Source organism: Pseudogymnoascus verrucosus (assembly GCF_001662655.1).
Source record: "Pseudogymnoascus verrucosus strain UAMH 10579 unplaced genomic scaffold scaffold_8, whole genome shotgun sequence".
Taxonomy (NCBI): Eukaryota; Fungi; Ascomycota; class Leotiomycetes; order Thelebolales; family Thelebolaceae; genus Pseudogymnoascus; species Pseudogymnoascus verrucosus.
The window spans coordinates 385,929-402,691 of record NW_017263659.1 but is presented as its reverse complement, the minus strand read 5'-3'; the positions used below and the strand labels follow the sequence as shown (position 1 = coordinate 402,691).

At 52.4% G+C, this 16,763-nt stretch overlaps 6 protein-coding genes across 6 annotated transcripts; 4 read left to right on the top strand and 2 right to left on the bottom strand.

The window, feature by feature from the left end:
* Window positions 1-1,224, bottom strand: VE01_02661 (uncharacterized protein). Its single transcript, XM_018272168.2, has one exon. The coding sequence runs from the start codon at window positions 1,051-1,053 to the stop codon at window positions 280-282; it is 774 nt and encodes a 257-aa protein (XP_018132931.1). The 5' UTR covers window positions 1,054-1,224; the 3' UTR covers window positions 1-279.
* Window positions 1,223-2,117, bottom strand: RPS27 (40S ribosomal protein S27; the record flags this gene model as incomplete). The annotated part of the gene is made up of 2 exons (XM_018272167.2): window positions 1,223-1,980; window positions 2,052-2,117. The coding sequence occupies 2 exons, from the start codon at window positions 2,115-2,117 to the stop codon at window positions 1,798-1,800; spliced, it is 249 nt and encodes an 82-aa protein (XP_018132932.1). The 3' UTR covers window positions 1,223-1,797.
* An 810-nt stretch (window positions 2,118-2,927) lies between these two features.
* Window positions 2,928-3,747, top strand: VE01_02659 (uncharacterized protein; the record flags this gene model as incomplete). Its single annotated transcript, XM_018272166.1, has 2 exons — window positions 2,928-2,992; window positions 3,042-3,747. 2 exons carry the CDS (start codon window positions 2,928-2,930, stop codon window positions 3,745-3,747), a joined length of 771 nt encoding a protein of 256 aa, XP_018133048.1.
* A 976-nt stretch (window positions 3,748-4,723) lies between these two features.
* Window positions 4,724-6,421, top strand: VE01_02658 (uncharacterized protein; the record flags this gene model as incomplete). The annotated part of the gene is made up of 1 exon (XM_018272165.1): window positions 4,724-6,421. The coding sequence occupies one exon, from the start codon at window positions 4,724-4,726 to the stop codon at window positions 6,419-6,421; it is 1,698 nt and encodes a 565-aa protein (XP_018133047.1).
* A 573-nt stretch (window positions 6,422-6,994) lies between these two features.
* On the top strand, window positions 6,995-8,686 carry VE01_02657 (uncharacterized protein). Its single transcript, XM_018272164.2, has 2 exons — window positions 6,995-7,598; window positions 7,658-8,686. Exons 1-2 carry the CDS (start codon window positions 7,075-7,077, stop codon window positions 8,610-8,612), a joined length of 1,479 nt encoding a protein of 492 aa, XP_018133041.1. The 5' UTR covers window positions 6,995-7,074; the 3' UTR covers window positions 8,613-8,686.
* A 1,712-nt stretch (window positions 8,687-10,398) lies between these two features.
* On the top strand, window positions 10,399-16,418 carry KEL2 (Negative regulator of mitotic exit). The gene is made up of 4 exons (XM_018272163.2): window positions 10,399-11,207; window positions 11,279-11,675; window positions 11,724-12,000; window positions 12,051-16,418. Exons 1-4 carry the CDS (start codon window positions 10,932-10,934, stop codon window positions 15,679-15,681), a joined length of 4,581 nt encoding a protein of 1,526 aa, XP_018133040.1. The 5' UTR covers window positions 10,399-10,931; the 3' UTR covers window positions 15,682-16,418.
* The last annotated feature ends 345 nt before the right edge of the window (window positions 16,419-16,763 follow it).

Genomic DNA, 16,763 nt, shown 5'->3' with positions numbered 1-16,763 from the left:
ATCCCAAATATGTTCCTGGATGCCCACTAAGCTTGAGAAACAAAACATTGATAGCCTAAACACAAAGCGATGAGCAAGACACAATACCCATTCTTCGAGGAAGTGTTTCCATAAATTAATCTAAGCATCTTTGCTAAAATCCCGCTCTGTAAACGCCTTTTGCTCATAACACCGAAACCGCTGCCCAATAACATACATTATCCCCCCACCCAGCCATAAGCTTCGCCAGGCCCATCCCATCCCATCCCATCCCATCCCACTCACACAATACTGTACATATCACAATCCCCCCATATCCACCTCCCCCAGCGCCGCATAATCCAAGAACCCAGCCTCCTCAAAGTCAACCCCATTCTCCTGCCCTCCCATCGCTCCCCCGGCACCAGCCTTCTTCATCCTCCTCGGCAGCGCCATCGCACGGTTCCCCGCGACAGCCCAAGCCTGACCCTGCTGCGGAGCCTGCGACTTAGGACTGATCCCCATGTCGGCCCAGCTATACGGCGCTCCCCCCTCATCATCAGAGCCTACCGAAGAAGCCGAGAGACGGCGTTTATGCGTGGTAGTGGAGTAAGCACTCAGCGTTGAGCCCTGCGAGCTCATACCCGGGACGTCATCTTCGTCCAGAACCTCGTCCTCGTCATCCATGTACTCCTCATCTGCTTGTGGAGCCTGAACTGCCAGCCCGCCAACTTTCATTATCCCGCAGAATGGCGCGAGCTCCCTCGCTGCACTGCCTGATACTTGCTTCACGCGGCGCTGCGGCTGTAGCTGCTGCTGAGGCTTCGTGGGAGGTGCCTGGTCGGAGAACAGCGCAAAGGAGCTGTAGGAGCCGGTCTTGTAGCCCTCGGGTACGGATTTGCGGACGCGCATTCCGACACTGAGGAGGTTGGATTGGACGGTCGCTGGGAGGACTGGGGGCGAAGAGGCATTGCGGACGGTGGTCGGGGCGGGAGCGGCGCCAGAGGGGGAGGGGAAGTAGGATGTTATCGAAGCCTGGTGTTGACTGTGTGTGCCGGCGTAGGGCCGCTTGGCTTGGTGGGTTGAGGATGGCATTGTAGCTTGTGAGGGAAACGACTGATGGTGTGAGGGAATGTGTATTTTCGGATTGAGATGAGGATTACTTCATGAGCTCGAGGGGTTTGGAGTGGAGAGGTTGAGGATGACGGTGCGGGGTTGGCGCTGGAGTTCAGGTGAAACCGGATGGGTGAAGGCTGGCTGGTTCGGGGTTATGATTAAATTTGGCTACGATGTGGTTGATAAGGGCGTGGATTGGGAGCACGTGAGGAGCACCGACGAATTTGCTTGCCGGCAGGCCACAGTATTAGCCGCATCATTTACTATATAGTACGGGCAAACATTCAATGCAATATATAGCTGTCATCACAGAGATTTGATAGATTTACTGGTATTGAGTGCACGACTCTGAGGAAAACAGGATTCACCAGGTTCACTGGCATTCAATGCACGACTCCGAAAGCAAGCCCGTATTCACAAACAGTTGCCAGGGTTACTGACATTCAAAGCACGACTGAGTCAAAGCAATATCATTACTCCAGCACAGTTACTCAGAACCGTAAGCTACCAGCACAGTTATTCATTCATAACCGTAAGCTACCAGCTACCCAGAACCATAAGCTACCAGCCTAGGCCCCAAGAATACAGCAGATAGGCGTTGTGCTTTCCATCCCAATCCCAAGTTCCACCCTTACATCGCCCACTGTTGCTGTTGCCCATCTTTGGGGAGGTTTTCACCGGTAGTGTGCTGGTGCGAGTCGGAGAAGTAGCGAGGCGTCAAGTCTACTTGCGGCGGAAAGAGCAGCCCTCGGTGAGCCTGGCCTTTCCTCCAGTGGGCTGGCAGAGAACGGTCGAGCAGCCGGCGCAGATGACAACGGTTTGTGCGTGGGAGAAGACGGTGGTGATCGTGAAGCAGCCGGGGCACTTGACGTCCATGAAGAAGGATCTCGGCGCTGGGACGAGGTTCTGCATCGCAATGTTAGTTGAGGTGTTCCAGTTGCCAGTTTTGTCGGTGGTGTTTCTAGAGTCGTTCATACCTTCAGCTTGTGCTTGCGCGCTTCGGCAGACGCCGAAGGGTTGAGGAGATCAACAGCGAGGACCATTTTGCCTGATCAGTGTTGGTGATTTTGGCGTGTTGGCGGTGATTGATGGCTCGTTGATGTTGCCGGTGATGTGGTATAGTGGAAAGTTTGGAAAATGCTTGTGGGATATTTTGGAGCTAGTGGGTTAAGCGAAGGCCGCTGGAGACTGGCCGGTTGGCGATTGCGGAGAAAAGTTTGGTGGCGACAGATGAGCTAAGCGCGTAGAAACACCAGTTTCGACGATGGCAAGATGGAATAAAAAGAGAAAAGAATGGTAATATTGAAGAGTTATCTATACACAGTACGATATGCCGATGAAGTTACCGTCTTGGAACGATCGTGTTTGGATTCTTCTGTGACTCTACAGCATCTCTGACTCGGAAACCTTCTTTCGGACGCCACCAACTTCTGTGACTCTACAGCCTCGGTGTCCTTTGCCTCTTCGCGTCTATTAACAACGCTTGTGAACGACGTGTGGCGATTTCTAGTCGGTATGGAGTGAATTGGAGGCTCGTAAGGGGTACAGACGCGTAGGTAGAAAAACCGTGATATCCCGTCATTTATCAGGGTTAGACAAACAGGGTAGTGATCAAGACCAAAACATGACATAGATAGTCTAAAAATCAATGAAAACTATTCTGAAACTATAGCAATATCACTTTGTAGCCATGGAAAAATAATTCGTAAATCATATGACAAAATCCATATTTGGGAGGTTCATCCATCCAACTGCTACCCCGCCAGGCTCCTAATGGCCCGCCCACCACCGAATCTCCGTCACAACTGTGTGTGCGACAGGCAACAGAAAACCACCACATACAAACCCCCAAAATGGCGGCCCCCATGGACGAGAGAATCAATGTACCCATAGACGACCCCAACGCAGACACGGAATGGTAAGCTCTCCTTCGCCCTTTCAAAGCTCCTCCTAACACCTCTCTCCAGGAACGATATCCTGCGGAAACATGGCGTCATACCAGAAAAGCCCCCATCCCCAACGCCTATGATCGAAGAGGCTATCCTCGAAGGCCGACGACTTGCACATGAGAATCGTCTTGAGGGAAAGGATCTGGATGAGCTGGATGAGCTTGAGGATGATGAGGATGACGCGTTTTTGGAGAAATACCGGATGCAAAGGGTGATGGAGATGAACGCACTAGCACAGAAGTCCAAGCACGGCACTGTCTACCCGCTATCCAAGCCCGACTACTCGAGAGAGGTGACGGAGGCATCGAAGAGCGAGGTTGTGCTCGTGAACCTCACATCTGGCTTGGGGACAAACGTGGAGAGTAGGGTTTTGACGGAGCTGTGGAGGGATGCGGCGAGGGAGTTTGGGGAGATCAAATTCTGTGAGATGAGAGGGGATCAGTGTATTGAGGGGTATCCGGACAGAAATTGCCCTACGATCCTGATTTACAAGGATGGAGATATGGTTAAGCAGATTGTGACGTTGGTCTTGCTGAATGGAGTAAGGACGAACATGAGCGACATCGATAGCATCCTCCTCGAAGTCGGCGCTGTCAAGAGTAACGATATAAGGATATCGAAACGGAGGAGAGAGGCGGAGGACCAAGATGAAGCTCCGAAACGCTCGGGGTTACGTGGCAGCACTCGCCCGGTGAACCAGGAGGACGATGAGGACTGGGAATGATACCCATGATACCAGTGGGGGATGGGAAACCTGGTCGGTTTTACTAAGTCTATAAGAGCTGGACTACAATGCGGAGTATATACACCCTGTAGTTTACTTGGGATTCATGGAGAACTGGTAGAAAATATATCTGTCAGATCCACAGCTCCAATCCGCGCTCGAAGTATGTCTTAGCCTAAGTGAGACATGGCGTACTGTTCGGCTTTCTCTCCTCCACGATACAATAGTGGAGTGGGGTTAATTCAGAGATGCTGCTATGCTGATCGTGTCTGACGTGCTGGGCATCGCTGAATGAGGGACTGGATGCAGTAGGCGTCGCGGAACAAATGCAGGCTGTACGTTCTAGAGTACAGTGGCGGACAGTACTAATTAGGGGTTGTACATGCTAGAATATAGTGCGTATAGTACTAACTACAGGCTGTGGTGGGCTATTACTGCTTCGGAAGATGGAGGACTAAGAGTAGTATCACACCAGTATTCTGTCCTTTATAGGGTAAAGTACAGGGTATTCTATTCTTTTGCCGTAAATAAAATCATTCGGAATTTAGAACTAAAGCTGATTTCAAACTTTACTATACCATGGCCAGATGAGGCTTCAGCAAATACCCCTCACAACTACAGGTGTAGAATTGATAAAACGCCAGAACTTCAGCCACACGACCAAAACTCGCCAATATTGACGAACATGTCCCAATCAGTCATCAGCCACACGCCGATTTGGGAAACTATTGATTTGGGCGGCTGGAATGTGGTGCAACCTCCCGAGCTGAGCCTCTGAGAGCCTTTTTTTCAACAGACTCTCTTTTAAATGCCGTATATAATCCCACCTTACTGGGCGAACCGTGGGAAGGAGCTTAAACCTCATGCTTTACGGTCTTGATTTCTGCCAAAACCCTCTTCAGAATACTCGTCTTCCTGAGATCCTGCATGCGCGCTGCTACCTTCACGTAGGCTCTATCTGAGAATATTCTTCATCATGTCGAAATCTTATACGCCCCCTAAAGCACCATCGAGTTTGCGGGGGAGACTCTTGAATGCGCTGTTCACCACCTTGTTGGCCGTGATCTGTCTAGTCTGCTATGCTCTACTCATTATTCTGTATGTTCAAGCACATCTTTATCATATCCCATCTCTCGTCAACGACGGCGACACAGGATCGATCAAGCCTACCGTGGCCGTTGGTTTGATTGCTGCTATGTTAGCTGCTGCTACGTCTGCCCTCATCACCCGTTGTGTCGAACACTCATTCTGGCTCAAACTCGTGCCCGGCAATGTTGGTAGCCCACTGACTGTGGGGGAAATCACCCGCCTCGCTCAGTGGAGCGTCTCGCCGTTATCGAAGCTCACATACGCCTTCAATGGTCGATCATGGGCTATCAAAACGAGCGGACTACTTCTCCTTTCTATATCCATCATCACACCCGTTCTTTTGGCCGGAATCTCGCAGACAGATCATGTTAAAATCACTTCCACTTCCGCCTCTCATGCCGTGGACTATTGGGCTCCTTGGATTAACAGAGGAAACTTCCGTTCTCGAGGAGGCAGCGCCGGTGATCTTGTCTTTGGTATGGCCGTGCAAGCCTCGAATGGGAACTTCGCCGCTCCGGTTGCTCCAGTGTGCGATGATGACTCTTGCAGCGTGTCAACGGGATCGTCAGCTCTGTTTGCCACCTGCAACGCCCGTACCATAGACAACACAGAAAACCGAGGATTAACAGTCTGTCCAGAGCAAATCACGACTTCAACTGTTGCCTCGGACCTTTCGACGGATTTCTGTAGCGATATCGTCCCTTCCATGTGTGTCAACCTGACCTGTGGTGCGCCCTCGATCTATGCCAATTTTAAGACGGGTTTAGACTTGGACTGCGAGTCTGGTTCGGCCGGTTCGACTGGCCCCAACGCATGTATCGATTCGCCCGGATCGTGGGCCGTGATCTTCGGAGCGTGGGTAGGCGGTGCAGACTTTGGCATTGGCAACAGCAAATTGATCAACACGGTGAGCTGTCTGATCGAGTACGGCAATATTTCGATCTCCCAAACAGGCAAAAATCCGCCGCGTGTAGAACGAAACTCCTTCAAACGGTCGATATACCCCCTAAGCAACTATAATTCACCAATCTCTAACGTGCGTACGTTTATCTGGAACGAGAACGCTCGAACAACCCCGTACTACTTCACTCTCCGCGTAGTTGGCACAGGTTGGAATGACATGTACCAGCAGCCCTTTGCTGCAGGCTTACTCGGTGACGATGCCTCCAACAACGCGGAACATGTCGCTCGCCAGATTGAGAACAACTTTGACTGGGCGACAATGGGGGCCTTCGCAAGAATGCCCAACGCCAGCGATGTGGCGACTTCAACTCGGACCTCCACAAGGGCCTATGTCTATAATCAGCTTGTGCTGCTGATTCTTCTAGTGCCGTTCCTAGGTTCGTTGCTAGGCACGTGGGGAAGATGGGTCGTTGGCTCAAACGATGAGGTTCTGGGATATGATCCTGCCGCGATAGCTAACCGTGGTCCTGTGGAAGGAATCGCATCAAAGTCGCCTAGTCAGAGCCAGGAGGAGTACAAAAAAGCCCGCGACAAGCTACTATTGATTGGCGTGGAAGAGTCTCTAGTAAATACCTCCACGAGGGACAATGCTGGACGAATTCGTTTCTTAGCTAGACAATAAGTATGTAATGGAGTAGTTTAATATAATAGTGTATCTATGTTCACCAATGTCTTATTCAGCTTGTGGCGTGGGAAAGCCGCAGAACCCCACGCCAGAATAGAAGAGTAAACTTCAAAAAAAAAAAATGAAAGAAATGAAAGAAATGAGGTCTGGAGTCTAGTAGTGCCTTTGCATAATGCATGCACTATGCTCGAAGAGCCATCTTCGCAGTTGACCCTATGATTGAACGTTGCAATCGGCGTTTGGTGCATCGTCACCATCATATGTGTTCCGGCCGAACTACCAACTATACTGGTTGGCCAACTGGGCGGCCGAAACGCCAACTTGGTAGTCATATATACCTTGTTACAAGTACCTTCGAAGGAGTAGATGCGACCGTTTCATTAACAGTGACAAATTTACGTATGAGATGTCGAGCGAAGGGAAGACAAGTATTATTTATTTCCCGCTCTTGCCCAGAATATGGCTATGTCTGAAAGAGGCCCAAGGCTGAAAGACAAGGCTGAACAGCGGGGCAGAAAAAGGGTCCAAAGCACAGACGCGTGTCTCACGCGACGTGACTGAGGGATAACACTTCTCATTTCTCACCCATCCTCACGCCACCCCCCCATCCGCACCTATAATGCTCTGAAAAAATAAGTTTACCTGAGCAAATGGCCGACGAGCCCTCCCTCCCCTCCCTGCCCTCGGGCCTCGCCCCCAGCTTCTACAGCACCAGCGGCCGTCCCGGAAAGCGCGCGCGCCTGAGCTCAGCGCCGATATCGAGCGATCCCCCGCTATTTTCGAGCGATGACGATCCCAGCGCGGAGAATTACTCTGATCCGAAGAGGAGGCAGAAGATGAGGTATAAGGGGCCGTGGTATAAGCAGGAGCCTGATAATTCGGGATCTACTAATCCGGGGGAGAGGAAGGGGAAGAGGACGTTGGAGAGGCAGTTTGATAGTGGGGTTTGGTTGGGGAGCGATAGTACGGATGATGATGATGGTGCGGATTATGATTTTTTGAAGGGGGCGAGGGTTCCGGAGTTTTTGGCGAGGGGGGTGCCGGTGGCGATGAGGCCGTCGCCGTTGAGGAGTCGGGTTATTATTCCTTCGGCGGAATACCCGTCTCAGGAAGAGCAGGCTCGTCAACTCATACAGCAGTGCTTGGAGGAAGGCAATGAGGATGTGGATCTCTCGTATGTTGTCCCCTCACTTAAGGCGCTCTACAGACTGTATACTGACTGAGATACTCTAGTGGAAAGGGCCTAACAAGTCTCTCAAATGGAGCCATCAGATCTCTCGCCTCCTTCTCATCCATCCCAGTCCTGACCCAAGGATCCTACCAAACCCTCCTCCCAAAATTGAGGATATTTTTGGCTAGAAACGAACTAAAGCGTTTGCCTGGGGAAATATTCAACCTTGAGAACTTGAGCGTGTTGAGTGTACGCAGCAACGAGCTGACGGAGCTCCCTACGTCAATCAATAGGTTACGGCGCCTCACTGAGCTGAACGCTTCGAACAATGCCCTTCGCACGCTTCCATTTGAGCTGCTAGACTTGCTGTCCTGCCCGAGCAGGATAAAGATACTTCACCTCCACCCAAACCCGTTCTATGAACCCCCCGCAGCCGACGGCATAACAGAGACCGGGCTGCCCGTAGACGAGGACAGTGACCAGAGGACATGGGGTTCCAAAACCTGCGACAACCCCGAACACGACCACGCCAGAAACTCCGAATGGAGACGAAGATTCAAATGCCGCTCCCAAGTCAAATTCTTCGACCTGCACGGCTCCCCCGTCAAAGCCCCCGAAGTACCAACGGCCCGTCCCGCCTCCAACACGCCCTCGCTACTAGAGCTTTGCGTCAAGACCTGGGCCGACACGCCGAACATGCCGAATCTCAACGAGTATCTGAGCGGAGACTACCCGGAGAAGCTGCAGCATGTGCTGGACGATGCGAGGAGGCTGCGCGAGACAGAGGTGCCGGGGAGGAAATGTACGATTTGTGAGAGGAGGTTTGTGGTGCCGAGGACGGAGTGGATTGAGTGGTGGGAGATTGAACAGTCGCCGGCGGGGAAGGTTACGGCGGAGGAGACGGTGCGACCGAGGGATGTTATAGAGAGGCAGTTGCCGTTTATGAGGAGGGGGTGTAGCTGGAAATGTGTTCCGCCTAAGAGGGTTGAAGGGGGGGAGATGGTGGTGGAGGATTGATACCAGTGTAGTTTGAATCGACGGAATTAATATATAGATCTGTATTTCCGGGCAACTGGATTTTTATTGTAGCTCAAACTGAGCAGCTTTGTTTCACTGATTGTTACTGCAAACACCAGCTTGTCATGTGCACTTCCTCTTGAGACCTTTGGATGACACCAGTACTACGAATTTTATATGTTACCTATTGTCCCTCCAGCCGCCCCGTCGCCGCCTGAAGCAATTATCGTCATCGCAGCGATTCCATCATATATCTGCACACTTATCGCATCGAGCTATCATTCTGACATCTGAGCCATGGGATGATCACAAAAATATTACCGCCAGGCTGACCGAATGATCGTTTACTACCAGCCAATAAGGTCGCGCATCCGGGGTGTGATGAGTGTCCTCTCATTCCTATCCACGATTAGGCTTGCATAAGCACCCAAGATAAGTTGCATATTTATTGGTAGGGGGTGGGGTATGCGATGGGAGGTAGCTGCAAGCTCTTTGGGTAACAACGACCTTGAAAACATTTACAGCCAGCACGACTTCATGGTCCTTCAGGCATGACGATAACCTTTAGACTCGTACCCAACCCCCATCCTCCGCGTACAACATAGGTTACATACCCTCCACCACCCATACCCGGCTACTCGGAGCTGTCAACCACCTGCACGCCTCTCTTGTCCCCCCCTCCCCAAGGCAGAGATGCGGAGCACCCATCTCTTTCCGAGCAATGGTGGTGGCTTTACACCAAGCAGACGCAGGCACGTTCGGGAGTTGCGAACATGCGACGTGTCATTGGTTAAGCGGCGCTGCGTGTGATGGGAATGGCGAGGCGTGCATGAGGTGTGGAGAGGGGATGGGAGGATTTGGGTTATGCCCCTATCATTGGGATTTTTGTCGGGCGGGGCGGGGCGGGCGGGCTTATAGGGGTTTGGTGGTGGGTGGGTTTGGGAGGGATGGGCGACGTGGTGGTTATGACATTTGGGAGGGGAGAGCGACTTTTGCAGGACTGTGGCGGGCAAGTAGTGGTTTGTGTGTGTGTGTGAAGACTGGTGTGTGAGTACTGGATGTTGCAGCGCAGAAGGTTTCTTATGCTGTGCCGTGGCAGATATGGGAGATGGTGAACGGATATACATAGCGCAGGAAATTGGGAAGGGGGAAATAGCAGAGGTTTTGTTATACGTATAAGTATACAAAGCTTCAAGGAAGTCTGTGCGTGAATGGTGATCTACGCCCGTTGAGATTACCATACAGCGGTTCACGCACTGCAGCAATCCTCTGTCTCTAAATTTCTGGTGCATATGAGCAGTAACTAACTGACTCTAGAGGAGTGCCTGCAGGAATATGGGATGAATTAGCCAGGTCGGCCATATGTACTGTAGAAGGAATCGTTGATAGTTGATAATTGTAGAGTATGCGACGATGGGCTACACTAGACGCAAACGGTCGTGTTACGGCCGCCGCCCTTGCCTTGACTACTTTGACCCTTTCCCTTTTGCTGATAGCGTTTCAGAAAGCTGGGGGAAACGCCCATAATGTTAACGACACGAGCCAGCTCAGGGGTTACAAAATTGTACTATGGGTAGAATGGGTAGACTCCCTATCGATAGAAAGAAAAATTATTCCAGAATCAGGAGAGTAGTATTGACTTATTTGCTCATTGTTGACTCGTAATGCGCTTATTAAATCATTTGTACTTTAATTCTATCGCAATATCTAATCATCAGTCGCCCATTCCCTTTCGTTGTTGGTGTTTGTAAAGTGGTTTCTCGTGATCGACCTCCTTGGAAAGGTAATTATAACTTGGCGAGTTACCGGCCACCCTTGGACCATCCATCCATCCATCTGAGTAGTAGCCCGCCCGTCACCCTCACCTTTTTACGAACCTTCCGCCATCTTTCTCCTCCAGCCTCCCAGCCTCCCGACGACGGCCCCGTTTTGTTAGAGACATCAAACTGCCAGTCTGTGGGGGACATTGGAGACATCACTCACCTAATCACTTGCAGATCGCCTACCGACATTGTTACGCCCTCCACGCGTGCGCGCACTCTAATTCGGACCCCGTGTGCCAATTCCCAGCCATCTTCCACCACCAAACCCAACCCTCGACATTTTTTTCGCGATTCCTTGTCCACCACCGCGAATCCCCCCATCGCAAACAATATCACCGAACTCCGACATCGAATCAACTGCATCCTCGAACCTCGAATACTGCATATCCCCTTTTCGGCGCATTGGCATAGTTCACGCAGTTCGTCCGCCCGGGCGCGGCAACAAGTTTAATACGATAAGCGACCACCAACGCTCGCCGAGCGACGACCACGAATAATGGCTTTCCTCTTCAAGAGCAAGAAGAACCAGGAGAAGGCCGCTGCGGCGACGAAGGCGGATGAGAAGGGTTCGGTCGCGGGATCACAGGCGTCGCTACATGGCAATGGGCGAGGATCGAAGGATGAGAAGGATGGGTTGACCCTGAGCCAAACACCGACGCCGACAGGGAGTGTGAATAATTCGATCAATTCGTTCCATGGCAATGCGCCTAGTCCGGACCCCAAGGGACCCGTGAGGAGAGGAACTGGAGGTTTGGAGAAGTCGGATTTGCCAGTGAGTTCTCCCTGGATACAATGTCGCATTGTAGATGCACGTTCCCTGATAGTAGCTGACACGGAACTTAGCTACGAAATGCAACTGCGCCGGCTGTCCAGCCTGTAAATTCAGCTCCGAATACAGCGTTATACCCTTGGACGTATAGGAAATTAACCTTCACGTCGTCGCATCCGAGTCCGTTCCCTAGATATGGCGCGGCAGTTAACTCGGTGTCCTCGAAGGACGGTGACATATATATAATGGGAGGCTTGATCAACAGCTCGACTGTTAAGGGCGACTTATGGTTGGTAGAAGGTGGAGGAGGAAATATGGCCTGCTACCCGCTGGCAACAACGGCAGAAGGACCAGGGCCAAGAGTTGGTCATGCAAGTTTACTTGTGGGGAATGCATTCATTGTCTACGGTGGTGATACCAAGATGGATGACAGCGATGTGTTGGATGAGACCTTATACCTTTTGAACACATGTAGGTTCAACCACTCCTCAACCAAACCTTTTGACTTATGATATACAGCTACACGTCAATGGTCCAGAGCTGTGCCTGCCGGCCCAAGGCCTGCCGGACGATATGGACATTCCTTGAACATTGTCGGATCAAAAATCTACGTATTTGGTGGTCAAGTGGAGGGTTACTTTATGAATGACCTGGTTGCATTCGATCTTAACCTACTTCAGGTACCGACCAACCGCTGGGAGATGTTGATCCAAAATGATGAGATGGCAACTGATGGAAGCATCCCACCTCCGCGTACTAACCACTCCATTGTCACATGGAATGAATGTCTTTACCTGTAAGTTATCAGAACCTCTGCATATAAATTACGAGACTAATAGATGCCAGATTCGGTGGCACCAACGGCTTCCAGTGGTTCAACGATGTTTGGTGCTACGACCCAGTACCAAACGCCTGGACCCAATTAGACTGCATAGGATACATCCCAGCACCTAGAGAAGGCCATGCTGCGACAATAGTAGACGATGTCATGTACGTTTTTGGAGGGCGCACTGAAGAGGGCGCAGATCTTGGAGATCTGGCAGCCTTCAGGATATCAAGTCGTCGTTGGTATACTTTCCAGAATATGGGCCCATCGCCGTCCGCTCGATCCGGCCACAGCATGACGGCGTATGGAAAGCAGATTGTTGTCCTCGGAGGAGAGCCTAGCACGGCATCGCGAGATGCGGCTGACTTGTCTGTGGTTTTCCTGCTCGATACATCTAAGATCCGATACCCCAACGACCAGATGATCCAGCAGACCCCAGCTGGGGAGCAGGTGGCTGGCCGCAGGCCGAGCGACGCAGATAGGAGACTCATGGGTTCGCGCGGCCCTGCGGATGGCCCGCCTGATATGAAGAGACTCAATGGAGCACCGGCACGTACAAGCGTTATGGGACAACAGAATATGTATGGTGGCCGGCCGAATGGGCCTCCAGGAGTCGACGGAATGGATATGGGCAGAGATAGCCCAGGCCCTGGTTCGGCGCCTCTGCAAGGCCTAGGTATAGGCTCAAAGCTACCTCGCGCATCGCTGATGCAGGCACCCGCTGGACCACCTCCTCAAGGAATGGCTCCTAGTAGGCCCAACGGCGCACCGCAACAGGGAAACCCATTCCGTGGCAAGCCGCCGCCTCAAAGTAGAGGCTTTGGCCCTGGTATTGATACTTCGATGAGAAGCCAGTCGCAAGAGAGGAACGGACCGGGGAGTAGGGGGTTGTCTCTATCTCCTCGTGATAGTCCTACCAGCAACGGACAGCGCGGACTACCGATAACTGCACCGATTGTTGTTGCCAAGCAGGAGGTTGTCAGGCAGGAAATCGCCGAGGCCCCACCTACAAATATGCAGCAAGCGTCTGTGGAGCTGCCTCGATCAGGGTCAAAGTCTCGTCGTCCGCAGGGCTCGTTGGGGAGTATCAACGAGGGGACTTTGAAGAGTGTCACCAACCGTACTGGTTCTCCGCCACCTCCTTCGAGGCAAGGAAGCAACGCGACAAAGAACAAATCGGCAAGGAACTCCCAGACCGTCTCATTACTCAACGAGCTTGATAACCTTAGGAACCGCAATGCCTGGATGGCTTCGGAGCTCGAGCTCGCTAGAAAGTCGGGATACACACCAGGTGGTACTCCAAGCTCAATCCTTGACAACCGGATCTCAACGTCATTCTCTGATGCCGAAAGGCCATTGATCGAGGCTCTGATCGCCATGCGGTCTGAACTGTCTTCAGTGCAAGGATCTATCGACCAGCAAGCAATTATTGCAGCTAAGAAGATCGCTGAAGTAGAGAAGCAACGCGATGCTGCTGTCAGTGAAGCAGTGTATGCAAAGGCAAAACTTGCCGCCCACGGAGGTAGCCAAACCAGCACACCGCAACTGGACAATGATTCGAGAGATACAAACTCGATATCTGGTGATCGCTCAACCGATGTCGCACGAAAGCTTGCACAAGCATTAAGCGCGCAGTCGAACTTACAGAAGAATATCGACAGTCTGACTGCGGAAGTGGAAGCAGAGGCCAGTGGCCGCAAACTTGCAGAGGAGACTGCGAATATTGCCCAAGCTCGCATCGCAGAGCTGGAGAGCTACAAGCAGAAGAATTCCTCGGAGGTTGAGAGCTTGAAGGCTGAACTGCACCACGTCCATATGGAGGCCAGGGAACAGTCTATCCTGTGTGCTGAGGCCGTCGCTAAGGCGAACCTCCTCCAGGTCGATAGAGAGACCTTGGAGGGACAGCATAACGAGCTACTTGGGACATCAAAGGACCACAGTGAAACTTTCGGGTCTCTGAGGGCAGCTATCGCCGCTGCGCACGACATGAAGGAGCACCTCGAACGCAAGGTAGAGGAAGAGCGCAGCCAGCGCGAAGCTCTTGAGGACAAGCTACGCAACCTTCGCTCCGAGCACGAGGAGCGAACTTCCGAGCTCGAAACTGCAAGCCAGCGTCTGCGCGATGCCGAGGAAATTGCCGACAAGCATGCAACGGAAGCACAAAGCCTTCGCCTAGCTGTTATGTCTGGTCTCGACAAGGTGTCAACGAGGGATATGTCGATGAGCCCAACTTCTGGAGGCGAGAAGGTCGCTACTCTCCAGGCCCAGGCTGAAGCGGCTAACGTCTTGGTGCGTAAGTACCAGACTGCTGCGGACAATGCGTCGGAGAAACTCCGAAGTGCAGAGGAGCGCATTGCTGGTCTTGAGGCGTACCAAGAGCAGGTCAGCCGTGAAGGCATGAGTATCCGCAAGCAGCTCCAGTCTACCATGAAGGAAGTCCAGACTCTGCAGGCTGCCAACTCGGAGATGAGGCACCAGATTGCGAACCAGCAGCTCGAGACCAACGCTGTGCATGTCCAACATAACACCCTGAAGGACCTGCTCCAAGAGCGTGGTATCAGCCCGATAACTGCAGCAAGAGCTCGTGGCTTGAATAGCCCGCAGATGCGTTCAGACTCACCAGAGCAAAGCCGTCTGCGTGAACTTGAGCAGCAGCTTCTGACGTCGCAGCAATCCCATGAAGAGACAAAGCAACTCCATGCTTCGCAGTCACAGGAGGTTGAGAGCACATACCGCGAGAAGCTCGCTCAGCTCGAGAACGACTACCAGTCCGCCGTCCACTACGTGAAGGGCACCGAGAAGATGCTCAAGCGCATGAAGGACGAGCTCTCCAAACTGAAGGGCGAGAATGGCCGCCTTAAGGCCGAAGTGGAGGGAGCGAGATCCAAGGCCGCCGACTCCGCCGAGCCAACCGAGTGGGAACAAGAAAAAGAGGCTCTCCGCCAACAAATCTCGAACCTCCAAGCCGAGATCCAAACCTCGCGCTCCGAAATGGAAAACCAGCTCTCCGACGTCCGCAAGGAACTCGAGTCCACCAAAGCAGACCGCTTACGCCTCACCGAGGCCCACGACGAGGCGAAACGCCAAATCACCACCTCGTCCGAGCAAGCGCGTCTCGACCTCGACCAGCTGCAGCAGGAGAACGCGAATCTCGAGAGGCGCGCCCTAGACGCCGAGCAGAAGGTCTCTCTGCTGCTTGACCAGGTCGAGTCCTCCGTCGACAACTACCGTCGACAGTCCCACCTCAGCGATGCTGTCGCCGGCAGCGCCAAAGCGGGAGGCGGACACACCCGCAACCTCAGCGACATCGACAGCGTCTCCGGCGAGTCACTATACAGCGACACGACGGAGCGCGCCAACGACCGCAACTCCATGGCCCTCGACAGCCTGGCATCCGAGCTCGAGACCCTGCGCACGCACTGGGAGACGACGAGTAAGAACTACCGCCAGTCCACGAACTTTGACCTCGAGAGGCCCGATGGCGACGACGACGGACAGAGCGGCGGCCAGGAACAGCATGGCCTGAGCAATAGTCTGGCGGATTGGAGGAAGAGGCTCGATTCGGCGGAGGCGGAGACGAGGGTTAGGAAGGGGAGCGCGGATGAGTTGTCCCCGACGACGGCGGGGGGGGTGAAGGGGAATGTGTTTTGAGCGGCGAAAGGGGGGGATGACTGATATGATGTTTACGTTTACCACGCACGCATACCTCTTGCCATGAAAATCGAGCTGCTGCTGCGCGCACTACTGCCTTGTTTGTATATTGAAGATATTTGAACCCCGCTCTCCCGTGTTTGAGGGAGGGGAGGGGGAATGATGGGGGGTAGGGATAAAATGGGAGAGACGACTGTTCGAGTTTTTGTTCGAGATTTTCCGATTATATCCGGCGTCATGATCTGTTTCTGTCTTGCTTTTTCCTTTTTTTTGTTATTTGCTATTTGTTGTTATCCTTTCGTATCTCTTTTTTCTGTTCGATATGCTTTGATCTAACGCCAACAACTGCACATTACCCCCCCGTCTCGCACCCCCATCAAGGGGCGAACGAACACAGCGTAACGGAGCTTGTTTTGAGGTTTATTTGATCGATCGGGTTTCTATATTCTGTTTTGTGGAGGTCGGAGAGAAGGGGGATATGTCCTTTGCTATATAGCTATGGCTGATTGAAACTGGGACTTGAATTCAAAGAAGAGAGAGGGGGAGGAGGAGGAAGGAGAAGGGGGAGAGGGAAGAGGGAGAGGAGGGATGAAATGTACCATACAAACCACAACAGCACACATCAAGGGATGCATGCATGCGAAGAAAGACCCAATGAATGGATTTGGACAGACGCGTATGACCACTTGCCGCGAGGTAGAGATTTTTTATTGGGAGGGGAGTGAATTGAATTGGGTGGTTTAATAGCTGAGATGTGTTTTCGGTTTCCGTGGATTATCTTGGTGTGGATTTTTTTTGTGCTCCCTTCATTCCCCCTCTTGATTCTACCCCGAGCTTCCCTGCCAACCTGACCAGATGACTTGGATGATATGGGGTTTTATAAATATCCGCAGCTGTACGGCGGCGGTAAAATACTTTTTTAACACTTCTAACCCGTAGCCCAGCCGGCCCAGCCAGGCCAAGGTCCCTTTTTCCTTCCTGCCTCCCTTCCCTATCCACAACCTAGCTTCTCTCGCATCTGTCATGAGCGCCAACCCACCGCCGAGACGGGCCTTATTTCCTTGCCTCCCTTCCCTCCTTCC

Excerpts from the sequence above, each read along its gene's own strand:
- VE01_02661 (XM_018272168.2), bottom strand. The coding sequence starts at position 1,053 with ATGCCATCCTCAACCCACCAAGCCAAGCGGCCCTACGCCGGCACACAC.
- VE01_02657 (XM_018272164.2), top strand. The coding sequence starts at position 7,075 with ATGGCCGACGAGCCCTCCCTCCCCTCCCTGCCCTCGGGCCTCGCCCCC. Across the intron at positions 7,599-7,657 it reads AATGAGGATGTGGATCTCTC|TGGAAAGGGCCTAACAAGTC; the intron begins GTATGTTGTCCC and ends GAGATACTCTAG.
- KEL2 (XM_018272163.2), top strand. The coding sequence starts at position 10,932 with ATGGCTTTCCTCTTCAAGAGCAAGAAGAACCAGGAGAAGGCCGCTGCG. Across the intron at positions 11,208-11,278 it reads TGGAGAAGTCGGATTTGCCA|CTACGAAATGCAACTGCGCC; the intron begins GTGAGTTCTCCC and ends CACGGAACTTAG. Across the intron at positions 11,676-11,723 it reads CTTATACCTTTTGAACACAT|CTACACGTCAATGGTCCAGA; the intron begins GTAGGTTCAACC and ends TATGATATACAG.